Source organism: Rhynchophorus ferrugineus, unplaced genomic scaffold, assembly GCF_030347505.1.
Source record: "Rhynchophorus ferrugineus isolate W39M unplaced genomic scaffold, kcgeb_rfMv2 rfM5, whole genome shotgun sequence".
In the NCBI taxonomy this organism is placed as follows: domain Eukaryota; kingdom Metazoa; phylum Arthropoda; class Insecta; order Coleoptera; family Curculionidae; genus Rhynchophorus; species Rhynchophorus ferrugineus.
Window position 1 is genome coordinate 15,901,362 of NW_027472584.1, and position 24,300 is coordinate 15,925,661.

At 31.9% G+C, this 24,300-nt stretch overlaps 2 protein-coding genes across 3 annotated transcripts in view; one reads left to right on the forward strand and one right to left on the reverse strand.

The window, feature by feature from the left end:
* Window positions 1–22,036, reverse strand: part of LOC143197282 (uncharacterized) — a 45,988-nt gene extending 23,952 nt beyond the window's left edge. Inside the window, exon 1 of one of the 2 annotated variants that reach the window (XM_076405608.1) lies at window positions 21,926–22,036. The gene's annotated coding sequence lies outside the window, so the exon portion shown is untranslated. Of the gene's footprint in view, window positions 1–21,529; window positions 21,610–21,925 lie in introns of those variants that run through there. The other variant, XM_076405609.1, reaches the window with a different exon arrangement.
* Window positions 1–23,921, forward strand: LOC143197294 (uncharacterized). The gene is made up of 2 exons (XM_076405640.1): window positions 1–159; window positions 23,092–23,921. Exons 1-2 carry the CDS (start codon window positions 114–116, stop codon window positions 23,859–23,861), a joined length of 816 nt encoding a protein of 271 aa, XP_076261755.1. The 5' UTR covers window positions 1–113; the 3' UTR covers window positions 23,862–23,921.
* The last annotated feature ends 379 nt before the right edge of the window (window positions 23,922–24,300 follow it).

Genomic DNA, 24,300 nt, shown 5'->3' on the forward strand with positions numbered 1-24,300 from the left:
TTTCCGTTTAAATTTAAATGATTTGTTTGCTAGTAATGAATAGGTAGTGTTGTTTCGTCTAACATAGAAAAATGTTATTCCTATATTGATTAGTAGTTATTTATCCATGCAATATGAATAGTGTATTTATATTCGCTTGCTTACTATGTTTATCTAATGGTAAGTACTTCATTTGTTATTATTTTCTGCTAAATACAAAAATAATCATTTAAATCATATTTAAAATATTGTTATTGGTCCATATTTTCATTGTTTAAAATGCCACCCGCTTTTCTTATTATGAAAATTATTAATTAAACATTTTCATATGTATATACAACAAAATATCATGCGTAATATTTATTGCTTTATGATATTGAATTATTGATTACATTATATAATAGATGTTAATTCTTAAGGTTTTTATTTACGTTTATTTATTTAATTGTAATATTTACCGTTTTTATGTTATTGCATTATATAATAATTACAATAGTGAGTAAACCCATATTATTTTAATAAACTCTTAGTTATTTTTCTACCTTGCTGGACGTAAATATGTATATAATAAAGAAACACTTAAGATAAATTAGGAAACTTTATCATCACGTTTTATTAATATTTATGCTGTTTTATCTCAAAAATGCTAATGCCGTCACTGAAGTAATATATTTGAAGAAATCCGCATTTTTTGACACTCTTCGTCTAGTATTTTCCATCTATTAATTTCAAGGATTTTTTCCTTAATTCTTTGAAATATAATTTATTCAGTTCATATTTTCGAAAAAGTAGCTAATCTAATAAAAAGTTGCTTTATGGAAATATTGTATAGAGTTTAAACGACTGAATAATTAGATAATAATATTTATCAAACATGTCAAACTTTATCGTAATAGTGTTAACAATTCAATAATATTATTGTGAATTAACATTGTTTTTGCTAATTATTGGATTACGTAACGTTTGATTTGCTTAAATTTAAAGCATATTAGGTAAATGCACGTATTTTGATCATTTTTCAGAGAAAACTTTCTTCAGTATATTATTCAAGATATTTTTCATCATTTTCTACAACTTTCCTCCATCATGTCAATATGGCGACACCATGCCTAAAGAACAATGTTGATTTGACGGCGATCCAACCACCCATACAATTTCACACTTATCCAGCATTTCGAAACCGTGTGCCAGTCAAGCGACTAAGGTCACTAAATCAAGCAGCCAGGGGGCAACAGAACTTTTTGTTCAAGCTACATTAGTGTACCCTTCAAAAAACGTATGACAGAGCGTTGTCATGAAATAGGATAAATTTGCTTCTGCTACGTCAAAATCGCCATTGCCATAAGCTTTGCCATAAGTTTCTAAAAATGTTTGATGGGCTATAAACTTTTTAATTTTATTCTAATAATAGAAGGGGTACTTAACTATTGATTAGAGACCTAATTAAACTAATAAATATTTATTTATTAAATATTTGTAAATATTTGCACTCTATATATACCGAATGATAATTAAGTACTAATAACTATTGACATTATCATAGTTCAATTTATATTAAAAGATCTTTTATGCTAATTATGTTATTCGAAAATAACTAACTGTACACTTACATAAATTTTACTATAAATATTGGCCTCTATTAATAATACTGACAATACTAATGTAACTATAATTTCGGTGGAAAATGGCTATTTTGGCTTCGGTAAAGTTCCTGAGACTAATCACCTCAAGGATATCGAAAGCGAGAAAAAATATGAATATAATGATTGAATGGTTTTTAAATATTAATATATCGTTTTCGATATTTTTTAGTCATACTAGAGAGCAAGAAAAATTGTTTACAAAACTATTTGCTGAAAAACCATTGATCCAAATGAAATACGCATAAAAAATATCCACATATCTAAATGAAATATATGAATCAATAATATCGATATAACGAAAAACCTATTAACCCATTAACTAACAGTAGATGTAAATTTTGAACGCCATTTTTATTTATTTCCTAAAAATATAAACTGTATAATGCAATCTGTGTACACAGTAAGTTGTATACACAGTATAATAAACTGATTTGTGATCCCATTTCCAAATATTTACATAAAAGATAACCATGTCCGTTTAAAAACTTTAGCCCCTGTTATCATGAGAAAAGTTTGACGCGCATTTTTCTAAATTACACTTCTTCAATTTGTGGTCATTAAAAACCATTTTGTAGATAATATTTTCTAGAAAATTTGGTCCAATTAAAAATGAAATAGTCAAATGAATAGAAAAAATAACATTATCGATGTTACAGCCATATATTAAACGGTTACAATTAAACCGTACACTCAAGTCAATAATTGTTAATTTCCCTGTAGAACTGTTCCTCTAAGAGACAGAAAATTTCAATGTCTATTGGTTTTTTTTATTTATATTTTTTAAAGTCTCCTTTTACCAACTAGTATAGGATTTATCTGGACTGGACCTACAGTTTTAACGTGGGTTCCGAACCACGGTTATCAGCGTTAAGCCTACCGACTGGCGACTGACCAACTTTAAAAATCATCCCAGACATTCGGTCTTACCCAGCATTAATGACGTGACTGGGATCATTTTTCTTTTTAGATTTTACAGTCTTGCCTAGGACAATCACAAATTTTAAACAATCACAAACATAAATGTACAACCATGCACCAGCAGGATTCGAACCCGCAGCAATCGCGTCACCAAGCCGGCAACCTATTGGTTTTGAAATATTAATGATAGTGTCATCAAAGATACTCTAACATAATTAATTCTAACAGGTATCCTCAGGTACTAAGGTTGGTACAACGGGAATATATTATATTTTGATTGGAACCGTCATTTATGTGTAACAATAAAATATTTCACAGATATGTTATGTGATAAGTTTTAAAATACATAACAGTTGTCTAATTTATAAGTTATTTATTCAAACACTGTACAACATAATATTAACTTTTACACAACAAATGCATTATTCTAACATGTTTGAACATTTCTAATACAAAACTACAATCAAATTCTAACTCTAAAATATAAACAATGTGAATTATTTTTTTTTATTCGAAAAAAAACTTTACGTATTACTATTATAATCTATTTGTAGTCCATCACTGGTAACTATCTATATTTCTAAGTTCTTTTGCAATATTCGAATTACAGATCGAAATAACAACACGTTTTTAACAACTATTGATGCATTAGATTATATTTGGGTATCTTTATCAAAAGTGAGTATATTCGACAAGAACATGATACAAATATACTTGCCAATACGACAATTCTCATTTAAAAAATTTATTTCATTATTTTTGATTTTGAATACAATGGGTGTTCATGTATCCTAACTTTGTCATATTGCAACATCATTTTGTCAAATTAATGGTTTATAAGAACTGTATTTTCATCAAGACTTGGCTCAAGTTCAATTTTAATCGATGAGAGTTTTGGTTGATTTGAACTTTCACTTTTTCATCATTAATTTAATTTTTTTTATTTATTGGAATATTTGTTATCAACTCCATCGAATTTCTACTTCTAAAATATTCAAGCAAATATGCACGGTCATCTTATAGCGTAAAACACTACTGCCAATCCCTAAAAATTATTTACAAACTTGGTGAAATCAATTTCTAGTGGTGTTGCTTTTGGTAAATGCATGTTGAAAATCTGCTGAATTAAATTGGATAAACATAACCAGATATACTCCAACCGATCCAACAATCTGTAACAATTAAATCAATAAGAAAATGGAATAAATATTTTCAACTTATATAAAAAAATTGGCAAAGATAAAATGTACATAACACAAAATAAACATAAAAATAAAATTTAATGTGTGCGAATAATTAGAATTCAAATATGTTAAGTTTTTAAAAAGTACCTTTAGTTTTGATACAAAATGTCCACACTAATTCAACTTAACACATAATTACTAATTATTGAATATGAAATACATAACACATAATTAAAGTAAAATGAAAGTTAAAACCTGTTACATTTTTACCGTTTGTAATAGCGAAGCATCGATTGAAAAAAATCCACACGCCGTAAAATTGAATTCTTCATGTAACAAGTGTCGCGAAAATATGCTAATCTGCAATAAAAGAAGGTTAAAATTAAAGAGAACGACGACAAAATTTAAATTACCTTACTGCTAAAACGAACAAAAAAAACGGTTGTCTATTGATTTATATTGCGAAAAAAGAGTTCCAACAGAGTCATTGACATATATGTACGTATAGTATCTATATATAGTAATAAAAGACAAACTTTCTAGACATCGTTCAAATTACCACAAACTTTATTTAAAAAAACCACCTGAAGAGTTCAATCGATCTAACTTTTAACTAACTTTTTTTTGCAAAAAAAAGAGTTTTCAATAAAAACAGGTTGACAGTCAAGTTATTTTGGAGGCATCTGTTTAAATTATAGTTTATTATTCAGTTACTGATACACGCTAATTGATCGTCATAACAAACCGCACAATTGAACAGCACGTTCACATATTTTTTTATTAATTACACTTTACAATAAATAAGCTTAGTACATTCTTAACTTACAAATTAATTCATTACTACTGTTTTGTTGTACTTGCATTAATATACAAGCAAAGCGTGTACGGGATTAATACATCAGCATGTATATCCCAAATCAACATAAAACTAAACTACTTAAGCTAAAGTTAATAATACACTTATACACTATACATGTGGACTAATTTATGGTACCCGAAGACCGAGAAACCGTTTTGGGACCAGAGAGCCCTACGCGGGTTTTTACTGTCGCGTAAACAGCAGTGGAAAGTTTCACATATTTGGAAGAATGCTCTACTACCAGGTGTGAAAGCGGTAACAATGTAGCGAACTGTTTGAAAAGAGGCTGTAACAACGGCAAAATACAAAAAGGTACCATATTTTTGAAAAAGCGACAAAACAGACCTGTGATGGTGGCCCTATCTGGTGTTGATATCCGACTGGCTATGAAGTTATTTGGAGGCGGCGTGAGATGTACGTTGTATACAATAATTACCTCTCTTTGGAAGGTGACCATAAAATTGATTTGAGAGGACCATAAAGCTTTTCTGGTCACATAGGCGAATAGCTAGAAGGACGGGTTAGCATACTTGGGGGTTTCCGATGGGACAGTCTACCTGGGATAAAGCCCGCGATTTTGCCCGAGATAAAGCTAACCAATGAGGCAGGATATTTTTTTGGCGAGAGCAACAAAATCTCTCTGGATTTCCTCGATCCCGGCATCCCTTGTCATTGCTGGTGGGGCTAGCTGGCTGGCTAGTCTCTTTCCTCCTTGGTTTGCCCATATCTGGGGAGCTGGTGCAGGGATTTGTTGAGGTTTTAGTCTGTAACTCTTTGGTGGTGGTCGTTTTTTGCATCCTATAAAATTGGCGAGATGCTCCTTTTCGCAGTTGGAAAACTTGGCTGGCGTTCTTCTGTCATTTTTAAAGGATCAGGATTCATGATTACAGTCGCAATTTAATGCACTTTGGCAGTTGAAGCGTTGTGCCGGCTGTCCGGTGCCTCTTTGGAATTATTTTTTCTTTGTTCTGGCCTAAAACCAGGCGGTGGACCTGGACAAGGACAAGTTGGACCGGCTAATGTGGGATTGCCTCTGGGCTTACCAATACACTAAACCGAAACCGTCTCACAATTGACCCCTATGGATCACTATAGCTACTGCATTAAATTTGGAGATATGGCACCTGCTGATCAAGCAGCCATTATTGGGCACGAAAACCCGGCGAACTTGAATTAACACAAGACTGGATATTGTCCTACGGTGGCAAAAGTTATGACTGCACCAACGGATGAGTTCGCTTCAGCCTGGAAATGGGGAAGGTTAGCGGTGACGCGGTTTTAAGCATATCGACCACCTCACGAACAAGCGCGTTTTCAGAAGAACTTCAGCTGAGTTGTTGTTTGTGGAATGATTGAGATATGAAGTGCTTGATTTCTAGAGTGTCAGTTTCCCTATGAATTTGATTAATTCTGACAAACCATGGAGCATTTAAGATTCTCCTGAGGTGCTTATTTTGGAGAAGTTGAACCAGGTGAAACTGGTTGTGTGTAACAAACTTGAAGTAAACATTAGATCCATAGAGGAGTACAGACCGAATTAACATCTTCTAATATAAGCGTTTGATGGAGATGGGAAGTCTGTTAAAAGAGTAGTCTTTGAAATACAACTGTTACTCTCGGGTCCAGCAGATCTTAGTTTTTGGTGTAATAATATTTATGCATTAACACTTTTTTTCTATTAAATGCACCTCTCTACACTATACTACACAAGATCAAATGGCTTGATTCTTTTGAGCCTGTGTTCTGTTATAGTGTTATCCAAAGATGTATTAATATTGACATGATAATAACAGTCGGTATCTGCAGATCTCAATATAAGTAATCTGTCCTGTAGTATCTCGGTGCACCTACAATATCTCTCAGGGCTTTGTTCTGGAAAACTTGTATTGTATTTATATTAATTTTCGCGGAACATCCCCATAACCCAACCAATAAACCCAAACTGATGTGTAAATATCAGGTTTTTTCTCTCTATTATAGGTTTTATCCTTTTCATCAGGAATTTTTACAGTAACAAATACCTTAGATATTACTGGTAACAGTGAGCTTTTATTTCATTTGGTGATTTTCCCGATTTTGGAACCATGATAATTTCAGTCATCTTCCAAACGTCCGGAGCATGTTTTATTCGAAATGACACATTGATCAGGTTGGTGAGATTTGTAATTCCTATTCTTGGTAGTTTTTGCAGTGATTGTCCCGTTATTAAGTCATAACCTGGTGATTTCTTTGATTGTCAATCTTTCTGTGTGACTAGGAAAGTTCGGAAATTGTACTCAATATCAGTTTTGTTTGATTCCTCAAACCATACGTTTATGTAATATGAACTATAATATGAAGAGTTCTAGAAGCCTCAATATTTATATCAACGATATAGCGATCATTAACAAATCTCAGATGGGTTAAGAAGTTTGTAGCGCCACATTAAACACCATATCTCCATTTAAAGATATTTAGCAAAATTGCAACCTCTATTATGTTGAAAAGCAGTGGAATGGCGACATCTCCTTGGTGAACACAGAGTCGGCTCTCAAATGAATTAGACATATCATTTCACACTCGCGCGTAGCTAATGGAACCATCCTAAGATGCCTAAAGAAATTTTAGAAAATAAAAAAAAAATAAAGGGCCAATAGATACAGTTGAAAGTAGAACGAAAATCAATAAAAATAACAATTGAGCGCTTTCCACAGCTAATATGTTCCTCCATTCCAACAGCAGGAGTGCAAAAATATTATAAACACAACTGCTATTTGGTCCTTCCACATGTAAGGTCTTTGAAATCGCATAGTATTATTTTCATGAATAATTTTCCAACATTTAATAAAAGATTTATTTTCAAAACGTTTTTACATATGTCAGATGTTCATTTACGAATAGTTTTTACAATCAGAGATATATTTAAAAAATCACCACATAATTCTATATTTATCTTTTTTCTGAAGGCTTGATATACAATTATGATAATAAATTTAATAATAAATGTTTCATTCAGTAAATATGTCATAAACACCTACAGTAAATGTTAAAAATGTTGTAGTCGATAACCATATTTAAGTCTAATGCTAATGAAATCAAAAAACAAATACAATATCATTGACATATATATTTCAATGATCAATTATTTATTCAAAATACATGTGTGATATTATATTATTAAATTAACTTATTGACATTACCTTAATTGTATTTTAATATTTTGCATATATTTTGTTGTTTTTGTAGACTTCAAATTATTAATAAAATTGTAACTCAGTGTTTTTTCCCGTTTTAAATATACAATAAATTAATAATCTTTTTCAATATCACCAATATAATTAACAATTATACTGTATTTATACTACACTCTATATACTATATATCTATATATTGCAAGATTTATTAAATAATTTCTCTTTTTATACCTAAAATTGTTGAGTTTCAGAAATGCTATAACTTATATTTGATTTACGTAAACTTAGGCAATTCAAACTGAACAATATTCTAAAACGCTAAATGTGCAGAATAAAAGTTATATGTTCAAGGCATTTAGTATTCTGTTTACGTCAATTTAAAGCGGTTAAACTTAATGACAAAATACCAAAAATCAAACGAACAGGCTGTGCATAAAATCAATTAAATATAAGACCAGGTTTAAATGAGAATACATGACGAATATCACTAACAAAACGAATGTTCCAATTTTAATCTATTTACAATGTAAAATTTGTAAAATGCCTCAAATATAATGTACGCGACGTATTGATTTTTTTATGTTATTAAATATAGTTAAAATATAGGAAAATATATTAGTTAATTAGAAAAAAATCACAATTATCAGTAGGTAATACATTGCTATTAAACAAGCAAGTATTGAAACATATATAGATATACAAAATACGATTATGGGAATGTTTCGCGAAAACTAATATAAATGCAATACAAGTTTTTCAGAACAAAGTCAGGACACAGGCTCAAAAGAATCAAGCCATTTGATCTTGTGTAGTATAGTGTAGTGACGCGCATTTAATAGAAAAACAGCAATGTTAATACATAAACATTATTACCCCAGGGACTAAGATAGGGCCGATAAGTCCTCCTAGATTTACGTTATTGTAAAGACAAATTGTAGGTTAGTCGACAATGACTAGTAACAATGTAATAAATGAATTAAAAAAAAACATAACAATTGGAAGAAGATCGTATCGTCAGATGAAACATCGTTTATATTGTTTCCTACAAACGACCGAGTTGATGTATGGAGAAATACACATGTTTGACTTTTTTATTATTTAACTTATCTATGTATATTACTAGGAGGGCCCAACGGCCCTATCTCAGTTTCTGGTGAAATAATGTTTATATATGTCACTACTGTATTTTTTATTATATGCACCTCACTACACAACACTACACAAGATCAGATGGTTTGTTTCTTTTGAATCTGTGTCCTGTTCTTGTGGTATCCAAAAGCTGCAGTACTTCAATATTCTAATGAAAATGGACCCTTTCCTCATTCCCCTTGCAATTATCTTGATTTCTTGACTGGCTGTGGGTATCTGAAAGCCTCGATGTAGGTAATCAGTCCTATAGTATTTGGGTGCACCCACAATACCTCTTAGAGCCTTGTTCTGAATTTTTCTTATTTTGTTTATATTACTCTTTGCAGAATATCCCCATAAGTGAACTCCGTATGTCCATGTAGGTTTCAGTATTTGTTTATATAATAGCAATTTATTATGTATTGATAATTGTGATTTTCTCCCATTTAGCTAATACATTTTCCTATATTTCAATTCCAGTTCTTTTCTTCTCTTCTTTATAATTTCCTTCTAGCGAAGTTTTACATCAAGATTCATTCCGAGATATTTAGCGTTGTTGTTATATGGAATGATAGTATTATTTAATATTATTGGTGCTTGTACGGTCTGTTTGTAGGTGAACTATACATGCGCAGATTTACTTTCGTTAATATTTAGTTTCCAAGCTTGTGTCCAATAATTTATATTGACACTTGCATGTTGTAATTTTCGTGAGCCTTTTCCACTATTGTCTCCGACGGCTATAATCGCAGTATCATCAACAAATGTAACCATCGTATTATTCTCCATTTCTGGTATATCACAAGTGTAGAGTAGATAAAGCATTGGACCTAATACACTTCCTTATGTTATACCTGCTCTAGCTTCTTTTATTGTAGAGTAAGCTTATTCTTATTTGACTACAAACATTTATTCTAGGTGGATCGTCACCTTTCAAGGAAATATATATAGAGATATAGAATATAACTTTATTCGATAAGTATTGTTATAGATTTGCGATTTTAAAGTCAATCTATTAGAAAAAAAAATTTTCGTCAAGTTTATATAAAGTTTCAAACATTAATTCCTTGATTTAACTTATTATAACAATATTAAATCACAAACTCAAGAATAACTAACCAGATTCGACGTAAATTAAAACGTATTTTTTGTTAGATCTTGTCTGAATGGAGTTCAATAGGGGTCGATTTTTTACTGTATTATTCATATTCCAAAACATTGCAGACTAACCGAAACCGCAAATTGATTAGTTGCGACAAATCCAATTTTAACAAGTAACATTCTGCTTAATTATATATCGATCGGTTTAGACGGCTTCTAACAACATCAGATTAACATAATTTAGTTATCAGTTTACAGGTCAATTGAAAAGTTCCCGGCCTACCACAGTAAAACACATTTTTTGGCAAAATTACTTTTTTTTACTCAACATAATTCCCTTCAAGAGTGATACACTGATTGTAGCGACCCTCCAACTTTTCGATACCATTTTTGTAGTACGGTTTGTCCTTTGCTTCAAAATAAGCCTCAGTTTCTGCGATCACCTCTCCATTCGACGAAAATTTCTTCCCATCAAGCATTCTTTTGAGATCTGAGAACAGGAAATAGTTAAATCTGGCGAATACGGTGGATGAGGAAGCAATACGAAGCCCAATTCAAGGATTTTAGCCAACGTTTTCACTGACTTGTGACACAGTGTATTGCCTTGGTGAAGCATCATTTCCTTTTTCTTTAAATGCCGCCGTCTTTCGATGATTTCCTCCTTCGCGCGGTCCAATAACGTTATGTAATAGTCGCTGTCGATGGTCCTTCCTTTTTCAAGGTAGTCAATGAAAATCATTCCATGTGAATCCCAAAATACAGACGTCATAATCTTGCCAACCGACATCGGAGTGAAATGATGGAGCCGTGTTTCATCCATTGTCACATATCGACGTAAAAACTCAGGTTTATTACGCTTGATCATCTTCAAACACTGCTCCGAATCATCAACTCCTCGTTGTTTTTAGTCAAAAGTGAGCTTTCGCGCGCGGCGCGGTTCGTGAATGATATGATGTACACGCTCAGTTGATATCTTTAGAGTGTCTGCTATTTCATTCAATTTCAATTTACGGTCATTCAAAATTATATTGTGGATTTTTTTAATGTTTTCGTCGGTAACAACCTCTTTTGGGCGTCCACTGCGTTCACCGCTTTCGGTGCTCATTTCACTACGTCTAAACCTAGCATACTAATCCTTAATGGTTGATTTTCCTGGGATAGTGTCCGGAAACTCGGCATCAAGCCTAGTTTTTGCTATAGCTGTATTTTTTCCCTTCAATAAGCAATATTTTATAATTTAATAACTGATTTTAGTTACGTCAAAAACTTTGTATGAACTTTGGCCACCAAATATCCTCCATTAATGCACTAATCCCTGACAATTTGTGAAACAGCGTATACAACATGAAGATAATCTCAGAACGTATCTGGTCTTATCTAGCCGGATCAACGGCATGACGGATTATTTCTCCGTGTCAGATTCTACACTTTTGATATTTTTTTATATGAACTCACGATGCGCTTGTCACCCTGTTAAGAATCCACATATCTGTAAAAATCTGCGTATTGTTTAAAATTTTAAATTACTTAACTTTAACTATATAAGTTAATTAATTACATAATTGATTTTATTCAATTAAAATAAATTTGGTGTTGCATATTCCTCATTTAAAAACACTATAAATAACCCAAACATGAAGATATTGACAATGGACAAAAAATAAATGGAAAAATATATAAAATTAAATATTCGGATTACGTCAGATACCATTAGTCAAGCTATTTTAATCAACGCCGCAAATACAAAAAATAAACAAATTATACTGTTCTTATGTATGTGTTATATGTAAAACAGTAAAAGATCTAAAATTATTCATTTTCATATTTTGTATACGTATAATAAGTTATGTAATATTTGTAATATAAACGTAAATTTTTCAAATTATTAATTTTTTTCATAAAACATTAATTCTCATAAATAATTAGTGTTATACCACAAAATAAAATACACCATATTTCAGAAAAATAGGTTTAAGTAATCATGAAACATAACAAAATCAAAATCCATTATCGAAAATTAATTATCATACCATGCCATCAACATATATTCACTATGTGATTCCCAAGAAAAAAATAGTCAAATAAATTAACTATGTATGCTAATTTGTAATATATTAATAATAATATAATGTATTCAAGACATTTGTGAAAAGGTACATCAGAACTGTTAAAACGATTAAAGCAAATTATTTAATTACGTAAGTAAGCCATATAATTCGACTAAATATAATTCATCGAATATATTAAAATATAACGCAAATGTTCTTCATTTTCTAATTCACTAATCAACAAATCCTGACAGACAATATCTAATTCAGAGCAAATAAAACGTATTGAATCAGAAAAAATGATACGATATAAATTAATGAAATACTTTTCTATCCAATTCAACAACTTTTTGCCATTATATTGGCAACATGACAATACCGTCTTGAAGGAGTCATATTTGGTTTTGCTCTCCTGACTTTTTGCGCTAGGAATCCAGCAGTAGTAGTAGTAGTAGTAGATTAACTTCTTAATTACTTTTGAGAGAAAACTCGTCTTTTTGCCTCACAAGTAATCAAACCATGATATTGAAGCGATTCAAAATAGTGTTTTCACTCAAATGACGCGATATCATTTATGTAAAGCTCTGGAAACAGTTGATTCATCGTCTCCTAAGTTGCTTGGAAGTTTTTTAAGAGCCTTAACTGGCTTTTCGTACAAAAATCCTTACAATTCATTGTCCTCGAAATTGTTTAGATCCCAGGCTGTTTCTTGTCAATTGCATCAAAATCAGCACTTTAAAATTATAGGAAGTAAAAGTGATACTTGGAATATGATGAAACAGCATCACCATAAGTGTTTTATGGACTTTGAAAATGCACTTTTGAGCGTTCCATCATTAGCGTCTGTAAAATATTAAATAACTTTATAATACTAAATGGAAAACTGTTAATGTATGTAGTTAAAACCATCGAATTTCATAGTTCGGTTAAATTGTTTAACAGCTGATTACTTTGATATTTTGCATCTTCGCTCATAGATACCGCTGATCAAATATATGCAAACAACTTATGTTAAAATATATGATATACACAGAGTAAGATACTAAAAATACTACTAATAGTTCTAAAAACAAGTACCACTCATTTTTCTCATCTTTTATTATTAAGACCATCCTAGAGTCGATCTATTGATGAATATTTTTGTAACAATGAAAGCACTGCTCAGTTAGTAATGCAACACCGATTGAAGTAAGCAATAATGTAAATGAAAAATATCTAGAGCAAAAAAAGGAGTAGCCCCATTTAGCCTTTCCAAGTAGGTTCTCATATGATTTATAATATGTAGTCAAAGATCCGTATTTTATTGCTTTGAATGTTTAACTTTAATATAATTTTGTTATTAATAGCGGACTCCTATTATGGTTTCATTGTATCTGAACCGCCTATAATAACTACATCCAGCTAATCCCATAAAAGGCAATGCAGAAACTTCGAATAATCATTTGGCTTAAGATTAGACTATCGATTTCTTATCGCCCAGTCACGATAGGATACGTCACGATAGCATTTCCTTTCGTTTTATTTATCTTGGTACTGGTGTAATATCCAGTAACCTTGATTTTAAATAATTCCCCAATAGTTCAGTAATTCCTCGAGTTTTCCGTCATCAAACATTTTCAGTGCACCAGAAAATTATTTATGTTTGTCATTAAAATAATAATTTTAGAAGTCTCTAAATCAATTTCCGCATATTATAGCAGGTCAAATGAAAAGTCCCTGGCATATCATAGTAAAACACATTATTTTGACAAAATTAGTCTTTTTTTATTCAACATAATTCCCTTCAAGGGCGATACACTGATATAGCGACCCTCCAACTTTTCCATACCATTTTTGTAGTACGATTTGTCCTTTGCTTCAAAATAGGCCTCAGTTTCATCAATCACGTCTTCATTCGACGAAAATCTCTTCCCAGCGAGTATTCTTTTGAGATCTGAGAACAAAAAATAATCGCTGGGAGGCAGATCTGGAGAATGTGGTGGATGAGGAAGCAATTCGAAGCCCAATTCATGACTTGTGATATGGTGCATTATCTTGGTGAGGCAGTAATTTTTCTTCAAATGCGGCCGTTTTCACCGATTTCGTCCTTCAAACAGTCCAATAACGCTATGTAATAGTTGCTGTTGATGGTCCTTACTTTTTAAAGGTAGTCAATGAAAATTATTCCATGCGCATCCCAAAATACAGACGCCATAATCTTACCAATCGACTGTTGCGTTTTCTCACGCTTTGGAGCAGGTTCATCGTGTGCAGTCTACTCGAATGACTGTTGATTGGACTTCGGAGTGAAATGGTGGAGCCATGTTTAATCCATTGTCACATATTGACGCAAAAACTCGGGTTTATTACGCTTGATCATCTTCAAACACTGCTGAATCATCAACTCGTCGTTGTTTTTGGTCAAAAGTGAGCTCGCGCGGCACCCACTTTGCACAGAGCTTTCACATACCCAAATGTTCGTGAATGATATAATGTACACGTTCAGTTGATATCTTTAGAGTGTCTGCTATTTCATTCATTTTTAATTTGCGGTCATTCAAAATCATTTTGTTGATTTTTTTAATATTCTCCTCGATAGCAACCTCTTTTGGACATACACTGCGTTCACCGTCTTTGGTGCTCATTTCACCACGTCTAAATTTAGCATACCAATCCTTGATGGTTGATTTTCCTGAGACAGTCTCCGGAAACTCGGCATCAAGCCAAGTTTTTGCTTCAACTGTATTTTCTCCTTTCAAAAAGCAATATTTTATCAACACGCGAAATTCCTTTTTATCCATTTGTTTCACAATAACAAAAGTTGCTTTACTCAAAATGCTATCATTCACAAACTAATGATCCGACAGCTATCAAATTCATAGACATATCTTTGGAGGGTTATGACAACCTAAAAAACATATAGATTTAGTTCTAGTAGCGCCATCTATGTGTCAGGCTGGGAAGTTTTCAATTGACCTGTTATACTGTACATTTACACATAAATACGCAACTGTATTTGTTTTTAATAAAGTAGTTCAGTGCAATTTATCCTGATTTATCTGTTTAGAACTGACTTGGAAGTTTTAAGAGAACTCGTCTATGGAGAAATGAATGACAATGATACACTTAAATTAAAACTTTATGGTGGCTAACATTGTATTTTAACAGCCTCCGGAAAACCAGCTAACATGGAAAAATCCAATTAAAAAAATCTGAAACAGTTATTGCTATATTTCATAGAAATTATCACCACTGAATTAGAAGCTAGCTTATACGACATCTATTAAAAATACTACTAGAGTTTGTTGAAAATTCCAATTTTTGATGGTGTGATTTAAAACTTATAAAGAACAAAAATTTTACAACTTACCCTTCTTGTGACTAAATTATTCGAATAAATGGGAATTTTGGAAAGAATAAATTTCATTTCCTTGTACTCTCCAATAATAGTTTGACAAGCTGAGCAAAACAACAAGGTAAGATAAGCGGTTTCCAATGAAAATACAGCAGGCAGCATATACTTCCTTTCATTCGAATTCTTCAAAAATATATCATTAGCTGATTTACCTTGAAAAAGTAAATACATGCTGGTAAACAGATCTATTTGTTGATTCGTCACTTTTAAAAACAACGGAATACCGTGAATCTTCTCAATCAGTCGGTAGGTCTCCAATATCTTATAAAATATCTTCTGTATATTGCAAAGAAGTTGTTCCTCTTCTATTTGATTCTTCGATTTAGATAAATTCTCATAAATGTAATTTAAATTGCAATTGATCACTGATATCATATGCCTTAATAAAATTATATAGAGGCAAAATATCAAAATGTATATATCGTTGATTTTGGTAGAATAATATAAAATAGCCCAAACTTGGAAACATTTAATTTTAGATTCTTCGCACTCCCACATATTGTACAGCAAAAACGTACTCCAACCAATAAGAAGTAAACCAAATGACTTAAGAAAATATTTGTTTAATGATCGATATGATTTAGTCATTCGAAAATACTTTAAACTCGATTCCAGTTCATCAAAATTCAATCGTAACTTTAACAAATCTTTTTGATAATACATTGTACAAATAATAACACCCAGTGCAGCCACTGTTATACTTAAACTATCAAGGAATCGAGCTATACCCACTAAAGTATCTCTTTCGAAGGATGTTCTGTAAAAATTCCAATAAATCCAACCCGACGTTATCACATAACACACTGTTATATAAATTATTAAAAAGACCGAACCCCAGAGTGGTTGGTTTTTAATTTCTATTAAATTGTGACTTTGGCAAAACATAAAGCACAAAATCCAACAAGGCAGTAAACATTTCTTATAACCCTTTAGAGAAAATATTTCTTTTAATTTATTTACCCCGAACATACTCGCGGTCATACTTAATTCTGACATTATGTTCCTAACGTTTCAATGAACAGTATAATTGGATCAATTTGTTTAATGACATAAACTATCAGATCTATACTAACTATTTAAAATGGTTAAATGTGTTAAATGAATAATGTCTGAAAATACTATATAATCGATATAATGGAAGAAATATGTAGGTTAAAAAGAAAGTATATCCATCTTCTAACAACGTAATTTTATTCATAGCCATTATATTTAAATCAACATATCATTAGATGCTTGAAAATACTCTTGATTATTCTTTTCTTTCATTTAAAAAGGTGTGCATTGAGAAAAATTGGCACAATATATAGTAATCAAAATATTTCCCATCATTGTCTGAAACATTTTACCATCTTTCTAACAATATGGTGATATTCCGCTTCAGTATCAATCTGAATGATTCTCCTGAACTAACCCATAACTTATTGCATTTGGTATTGTCGTAGTAGATTCACTTTTGATCATCAGTCATAATACACCACAGAAAATTCTTTTTGTTTGTCTAGCAAGCAATTTATTTCATTATTGTTTGATTAATTCGTTTTTGCATTAAATTCATCTTACATCATCTTTAAACAATGTATTATTAGCCCAGTTATTTTGGAGGCATCTGTTTAAATTATAGTTTATTATTCAGTTACTGATACACGCTAATTGATCGTCATAACAAACCGCTCAATTGAACAGCACGTTCACATATTTTTTTATTAATTACATCTTACATTAAATAAGCTTAGTACATTCTTAATTCACAAATAAATTACTACTATTCTGTTGTATTTGCTTTAATAGACACGCAAGGCGAGTACGGGATGAATTTAGCAATCACTACATAGTATAAAACAAAGTCGCCTTTTCTGTCCCTATATCCCATGTGCGCTTAAATCTTTAAAACTACGCAACGGATTTTGATGCGATTTCAATAGATAGAGTGATTCAAGAGGAAGGTTTATATGTATAATACATGCATAATATACTAAGGCAACATTGCTAATTTTAGAGGTTTCTAACGTGATGTCGTAAATTAACCTATTTTTTTAGGCTTATTTAGCAATTAGCAAAAACGCTGCCTAACCCTACGAGTTAGATCAAATTAATGTACTACAGTATTGTACACCATAAAAAGGTCTACAAAAAAGTCCGCGATGGTATATGTTTATCTTTTAGGGATAACCCACATTAACCATTTTTATTGTTTACTTTTTACGTGAGAAAATGGCTTATTTACGAAGCTATTTTAAGCAATACGGCATTAATCCTTATCGAATTAAGTACCTTAAATACAGTGTGCAATTAATATAGATCAATATGGTTCCTTACAGCATGTAAATTAAACAAATATTTTCGGAGATATTACAAATTTAAAATTTGCGTTGTAATGTGTAATGTAATAAAAATTGTATGAATTTAGATATTCCAAAGATAGCAGGAAATCTTCATAGTAAGTATAGGGGAAGAGGAATTGTTTTACTCCAAATTTAATGCGTGCAGGCCAAGGGCAGTAATGAATGAACCAAAAATACTGGATCGATTTTAATCATGTTTTCATTGAGTGACATAGGCATATATATTTTATGCCCGTGCAAAGTCGGAGCGGGCCGCTATGTTTTTATATACAACGTTCATATTTTTTCTGTAGTGTATTTAATTTAGTATCAGCATTGTACCCGTGCGAAGCCGGGGCGGGTCGCTAGTTTAAAATAAAACTAAACTACTTAAGGTAAAGTTAAGTATATAAGTTATACTAAACGAGTTTATGGGGTATGATTCGCTTGAATCTTCTGTTTTCCTGCGTATTGTTCAGTAGCTGTATTGCTTCCACGTTGCTGTGATTTAGCAACCTTAATTCATACTTTAAGGCAAAATCTTGGATCACTTCGTATATCTATTTGATTTCGAGGTCATCGTACAGCTCTTCGTTGGCTACGTAGCGATAAGCATTGGTAATTAATAGTAGAACTTCGAATTTAACCTACCATCGAGATGTATTCCGAGGTATTTAGCTGATTCCACTTGAGGAATCGAGTATCGGTCAAGTGATATAATTAGATTTTCGTCATTTCGGCGCAACGCAAAATTAACACGGACAGATTGGGAGCTATTAAGCTCTAGTCCATTTTTAGTTCTTGTTAACTGCTACTTGTATATTTTCTACAGCCTTAGGCAGACAAATATCTTTCCATGATACATATGTCGTCGACAAATGTTCCAAGTACTGTTTATTTTATTGTTAGGATATCAGCAGATATAGGGGAGTGGTCCCATGATACTACCCTGTGGAACTCCAGCCGAAATAGATTTAAGTGTTAAAATTGCCCCTTCATGCGTGACTCTAAATTTTCTTTCAAAAAGATATGATTCCAGTAGTCAACAGTAATTACGCGGTAGGAATTTGCTTATTTTGTAGATTAATCCCAAATGCCATATCCGCTCAAAAGCTTAAGATATCCAGAAATATTGCAAAGCTGTATTTCTTTTCTTCGAATGCCTTTTCAACAGTTGCACAAGTTACTCTGTGCACTTGGTCAATTGTCGAGTGGTGATTTCGAAAGCCAAACTGGAAATCTGGTATTTCTGTAAATGGTTTATACGTTTTAAAAGCAGTTTCTCAAAAAATGTTGATACTGCAGGTAACAGCGAAATAGGCCTATAAGACCCAAATTCTTCGGCTGGTTTTTCAGATTTTTCAAACAAAATTATTCTATAAGTGGTTGTCAATTTCACGAGCCTTTTTAGGATTGAGGTTGTTGTCAATTTATGTGGCAACTTCCATTGAACAAGTCAGATTTACAGCTACATCTGGCTGATAAACAGAATTTGTACATATTGTAGATTCTATATCATTTGGTTAGAATACTTTAGCTAAATATTTTATAAATAATTCAGATTTTTCACCGTTCACAGCATGTCTTGTTCTGTGCTATACTCTTCTGATCTTTTGTCTTTCTTTTATCAATTCCTTAATTTCAAGGAAATAATTTCTTTTGATTTCGGGATAGCTTCTTTTGCAGCAGACCGAATTTTTTCAATTATATTTCGGGTTTGCTGCTCAAGATCGTCTATACTTTTGAGTATTACGTTTACACTGATTTGTTCCTGCATTATAAGTCTAAACATGTCCCAATTAGTAAATTTGTTAGTAAAATTATGCTTCTTTGTCTTTTTTAATTGTCGCGCCTAGTGTTAACAATATTTGAGTGTGATCAGATGATAGTTCGCACAAGCTCTCGATCAACAGTTACTAACCAACTGCCAAGATAGTTCCTTGAGACTTTGAGCTTAGTTCTCGCTCAATAAGTATCTAGGTCGCTCCTTCAATAGTCAATAACATCAAAATCGCCACTTTTCGTCCAATAACATAAAACTAGAATCAAATTTGGAATATGACCAGTATGTACAGAATTACTGTAAGCTTCTAAAAAATATTTTAGGAGTTTCGGCAGAAATAACATAAATAATGAATGTCGAAAACCCAATATTGAACGTACATGATTACATGATGGACTGTTATTTTATGTAGAGAAATGTCAAAACTACCAAATTTAACGGTAGTTACAATAGATATTGCTGATGATATGTGTAACCACCTAAAATAAGGATTAAACAAATAATTATGTGTGAATTATTTAATTAACTGCGAATTATTTTACAAGATTTTACGGTATATAGTGTAAGTATACATTACTGCAATGGATATTGAATTGAATAGAATGTGAAATATATGTTATAAATCGTAACTTTTTATATATATAATTTTATTGTAACAAAGAATAACAACATATTGATAAACCACATAACCCGCTACTAAAATCATAGAAGGCTCAAATCCCATTCTGATCATGTAACAGTTAATAGGCAAGAGTATGAAAGCTCACATGAAATAATATGTTAATATTATTAATACATAATAGCACCTCATTCGCTACAGTAAACCAATCAAGTTACCACAAAATCTTGGCAAAGACACGAGTAGTCTAACCATTTACTTGCTTATCCAATATTGGCTGACAATAATTTAACATGTTTTTAAATTAGTAATTTCTAAAATGAGTATAGATTAACATTCTCATCCCCCTAATAATTAAAATGGGTATATATTCAATTCAAGGACTCTTGGTACCTTTAGAGATTAGATATTATATTAGGTCTAGGTATTATCCAGGTCCTTATATAGTTCTTAGTGTAACTTCTTAATTCCCACCAAATATCCAAATCTTAAATTATTGAAATTTAATCAATTAATTAAAATTATTAATTAAGAATTGCTTCTGTGGAACATCAGCAAGCAACACTTATTCTTTCAATTCACTTTTTTCTATAGACTAATTCCTTACCATACATTTTATGAAAATAAGAGGCATCTCTAGATGTCTCATTCATCACCACTGTTCAGTCTTAACATAAATACCCCGCATCGTCTTCGAAAACACAGTTTTCGTAGTCAGGTCCTTAACATCGCATAACAGTCGGAAGGAACCGACTCAAGTTCAGCTCGTGTAACGAGGACATGCGAAACGAAAATAAACAAGACCTAAAGATGACAAATGAGGTTTTGCTGAAGCTTTGTTAAAATATGAAAAGTTATTTTCATAAACAAACGCGGATAGAATACTGGAATACTCCAACATGTAACACCTGCGGAAAAGCTCTTGGGAAAGGGTCAGAAAGTAAGATAGTGGTTACCAAATGAATTAATGCTGACAGACGTTGAATAATATTTCTTTCACATGTCAGCAACTATTCCAACGGCTGAAAACAAAGAAACTTTTGCAACACATAGTTACTAGAAACGAAAAGTGGAACCTCAAGTGTAAAAATAAGTGCAGATGGCGTAGCAATATTTCTACATTCACCATGAAGCTAAACATTCATGGAAGGTCTTGTTGTGTATATGATGGGACGTTAAAATGGGAGATTTTACCCTACCCGCTGTATTCTGTCGATCTTTCTCCTTCTGATTAGTTTTTATTCCAGGAAAACAGAATGAGTGAACAATAGTTTTGTTCTTTTGAAAATTGTAAAAGGTACGTAGCATAAATGTATTGCAAATATTAAATAGAACGTTTTAAATAAAATTAACTTTGCAATGTGAAAATCAAATCTTACCTGCTTTCTGACGAAAGATTTTAATCGAATGGAATACATCAACAACAATCGTCTATCCATTGCAGTTCGTACCATTTCGCAAGTACCAGTAAGAGTAACTAGTTGTGTAACTGGATAAACAACAAATAACAGTGGTATAACATATTCCACAAACTCTTTTGGTATCACAAACTTTCCATTGAGAGTATATCCGAATAAACAATAAAATAATGTAGCAAAAATATAAAGAAATTTATTGGCTACTATAAAGAGCACGGGTATAGAATAAACTCTATTGAATATAAGGAAAATTTGAAATATATCCTCGTAAGTTTTTTGCAAATTATCAGCAAAATATTCGGCTTTGATAGGATTCATGCGTGGCAGCAAACCAAGCGTACTATTAAGCTGGCTTACCTTGTCATAAATAACAAACACAAAACTGACGTATTGAAACAAGAAAACGTCGCCAACTTTTTGTGGTACATATATTTTCAGCCAGTTTTCAAAGCACACCCGACCATAATTTTCACAATAAATGACAGTATATTGAAGTAAAAAGAATGTATATATTACAACTTTGAAGATAAAATAAAACCACACAAAATGTTTTATTTTGTTGATACTGTTTTTGTGGTCATTATTTTTAACTAAGAAGCTAACAGATAAATCCAAATAAGATAATCTAAAAATCATATTTCTGATAGAGGAACGCATAAAAAATATGGTTAATATAGACACAATCATACAAAACAAATTACTTAGTATAATTATGATATCAGATATTTGCACAATCAAATTATAATCTTTATTTAATTTATAATCGAAGTTTTCATAAGTTAAATATGCCATAGTAGCAAATACAATCATGTAATAAAAAAAAGCATCTACAAAATAATACCGCCTCTTTTTAACATTTCTATATAACCTTATACCGAAAAAATAACTAAGAAATAAAACGGGATATAAGTTTCTGACTGTTTTACTCGTGTTCATTTTAATTACTGAACTAGAATAAGGTCATTTTACTTAGTTTCTAATCCACTTGTCCATTCTTTCAAACTTGTAATGCTTATTTAATTTAGTTTTAATATGTTTGTCTCTTAATGTACAAGTAAATAAATAATACTTTAATCGAAAAACAGTTATTCAATGTATCAGAATCGAAAATTACCCTTTACCAAGGGAAATTAAACAGTTTATCTATTGGATCATAAAATTAAAATTGATTTATGAATTTTTATATTAATTAATTGATTATATTCTTCGTTAATAAATTTCGCACATTTTTGGTTAAGAAATAATTTTGATCATCCTTCAAAATTTCACAATTCAACATAAACATATATCTTGAAATTATAAACATTTATTTACAGTTTCATTAGCCCATATCAGGATAGGCAACGAAGAATACACAGGATATCAAAATGTAATAATACCCTAATAATTAATTGTAAATAAAAGTACAGAACATTTTAAGTCATAATATAATCGTCTGGTTCTGAAAAACAATTAATATTTTGACGACATTAAGCAATATATATATAAAAACAATTTCATCACTATGTGTATTTATTTTTCAGGGTATTACTGCCAAAGACCGAATCAGTTTGGACTGAATATTTTGGGAATCGCATCTACGCTTCAACACTTAGCAGGAGATGTTTTATCAAATTTGCAACAAGGAAATCCTATCACTATTGAAGTGGCTAGCAACTTAGGAAATACAAATAACCAACAAAATCAGATGAACCAAAAATACCCACTTGGTCCTCTTATGCAGGGATCATTCGGAAAACCCAATTTTGCAAATTACAACATACCCGGAGCAACACCAGGGTGGCCAGGATATAGGCCAACTGGTATTTCAGGATTTGGACCTTCAGGTTTCGGACAGCATCCGCCAGGCCCTCCAGGACCTCCGGGTCCACCACCAGGGCCACCTGGTTTTGGTCCACCTGGTCCACCACCTGGACCACCGGGTTTTGGCCCACCTGGTCCACCACCAGGACCACCTGGTTTTGGCCCCTCTGGTCCACCGCCAGGGCCTCCTGGTTTTGGTCCACCGAGTTTCGGACCACCTTCAGGGCCTCCCGGACCTCCAGGGCCACCTGGTTATGGACCTCCTGGTAGACCAGGCTTTGGGCCTCCACCAGGGCCATCTCAGATTTATAAGCCAAGCCCAGATCAAACCACTACTCAAAACTCAGGATCTGAAAAACCTAACTTTTCTTTACCGCCAGGATATCCAGTTTCAAATGATCCAGATGAAGAAAAGGATAGGCAGAAAATAGCCGGATATATTGACGGCGATTTCCCCGTTATTTTACTTGAAGAAAACGATATTCGATAACAAGCTGTATAAAACGAAATCTATTTTGAATTAATAAAACCATAAAATATTTATTGAAAATTTTCGTATTTTTTGCACCTATCGGCAACTGTAATGGCTTTTTTACGCAATAATTTTAAAATGGTATAAAACACAAAACCTATTTAGAATACCAATATTTCAATTTTCAATAATTAGCCGACTTGGTTAGCGTAGTGGTCAAGGCAACAGAATGGTTTTGGGCATAGACGTAAATTAAGTATGCAAAATCTGACAAAAAAAATTAGGTGGAAATGACCGAGATCATTTCTAAGTTAGTCACTCGCCAGTCAGGAGACTTAATTCGAAAGAGCATGGTTGAAGTCTATGTTAAGCAGTAGGTCCATTCCATGTTAATCCTAGTTGGGAAAAAATAAACCCTAAAATATAACAAAAAATCGATAATTCAAAAATTTTTAAA

Excerpts from the sequence above, each read along its gene's own strand:
- LOC143197294 (XM_076405640.1), top strand. The coding sequence starts at position 114 with ATGAATAGTGTATTTATATTCGCTTGCTTACTATGTTTATCTAATG. Across the intron at positions 160-23,091 it reads CTTACTATGTTTATCTAATG|GGTATTACTGCCAAAGACCG; the intron begins GTAAGTACTTCA and ends TTTATTTTTCAG.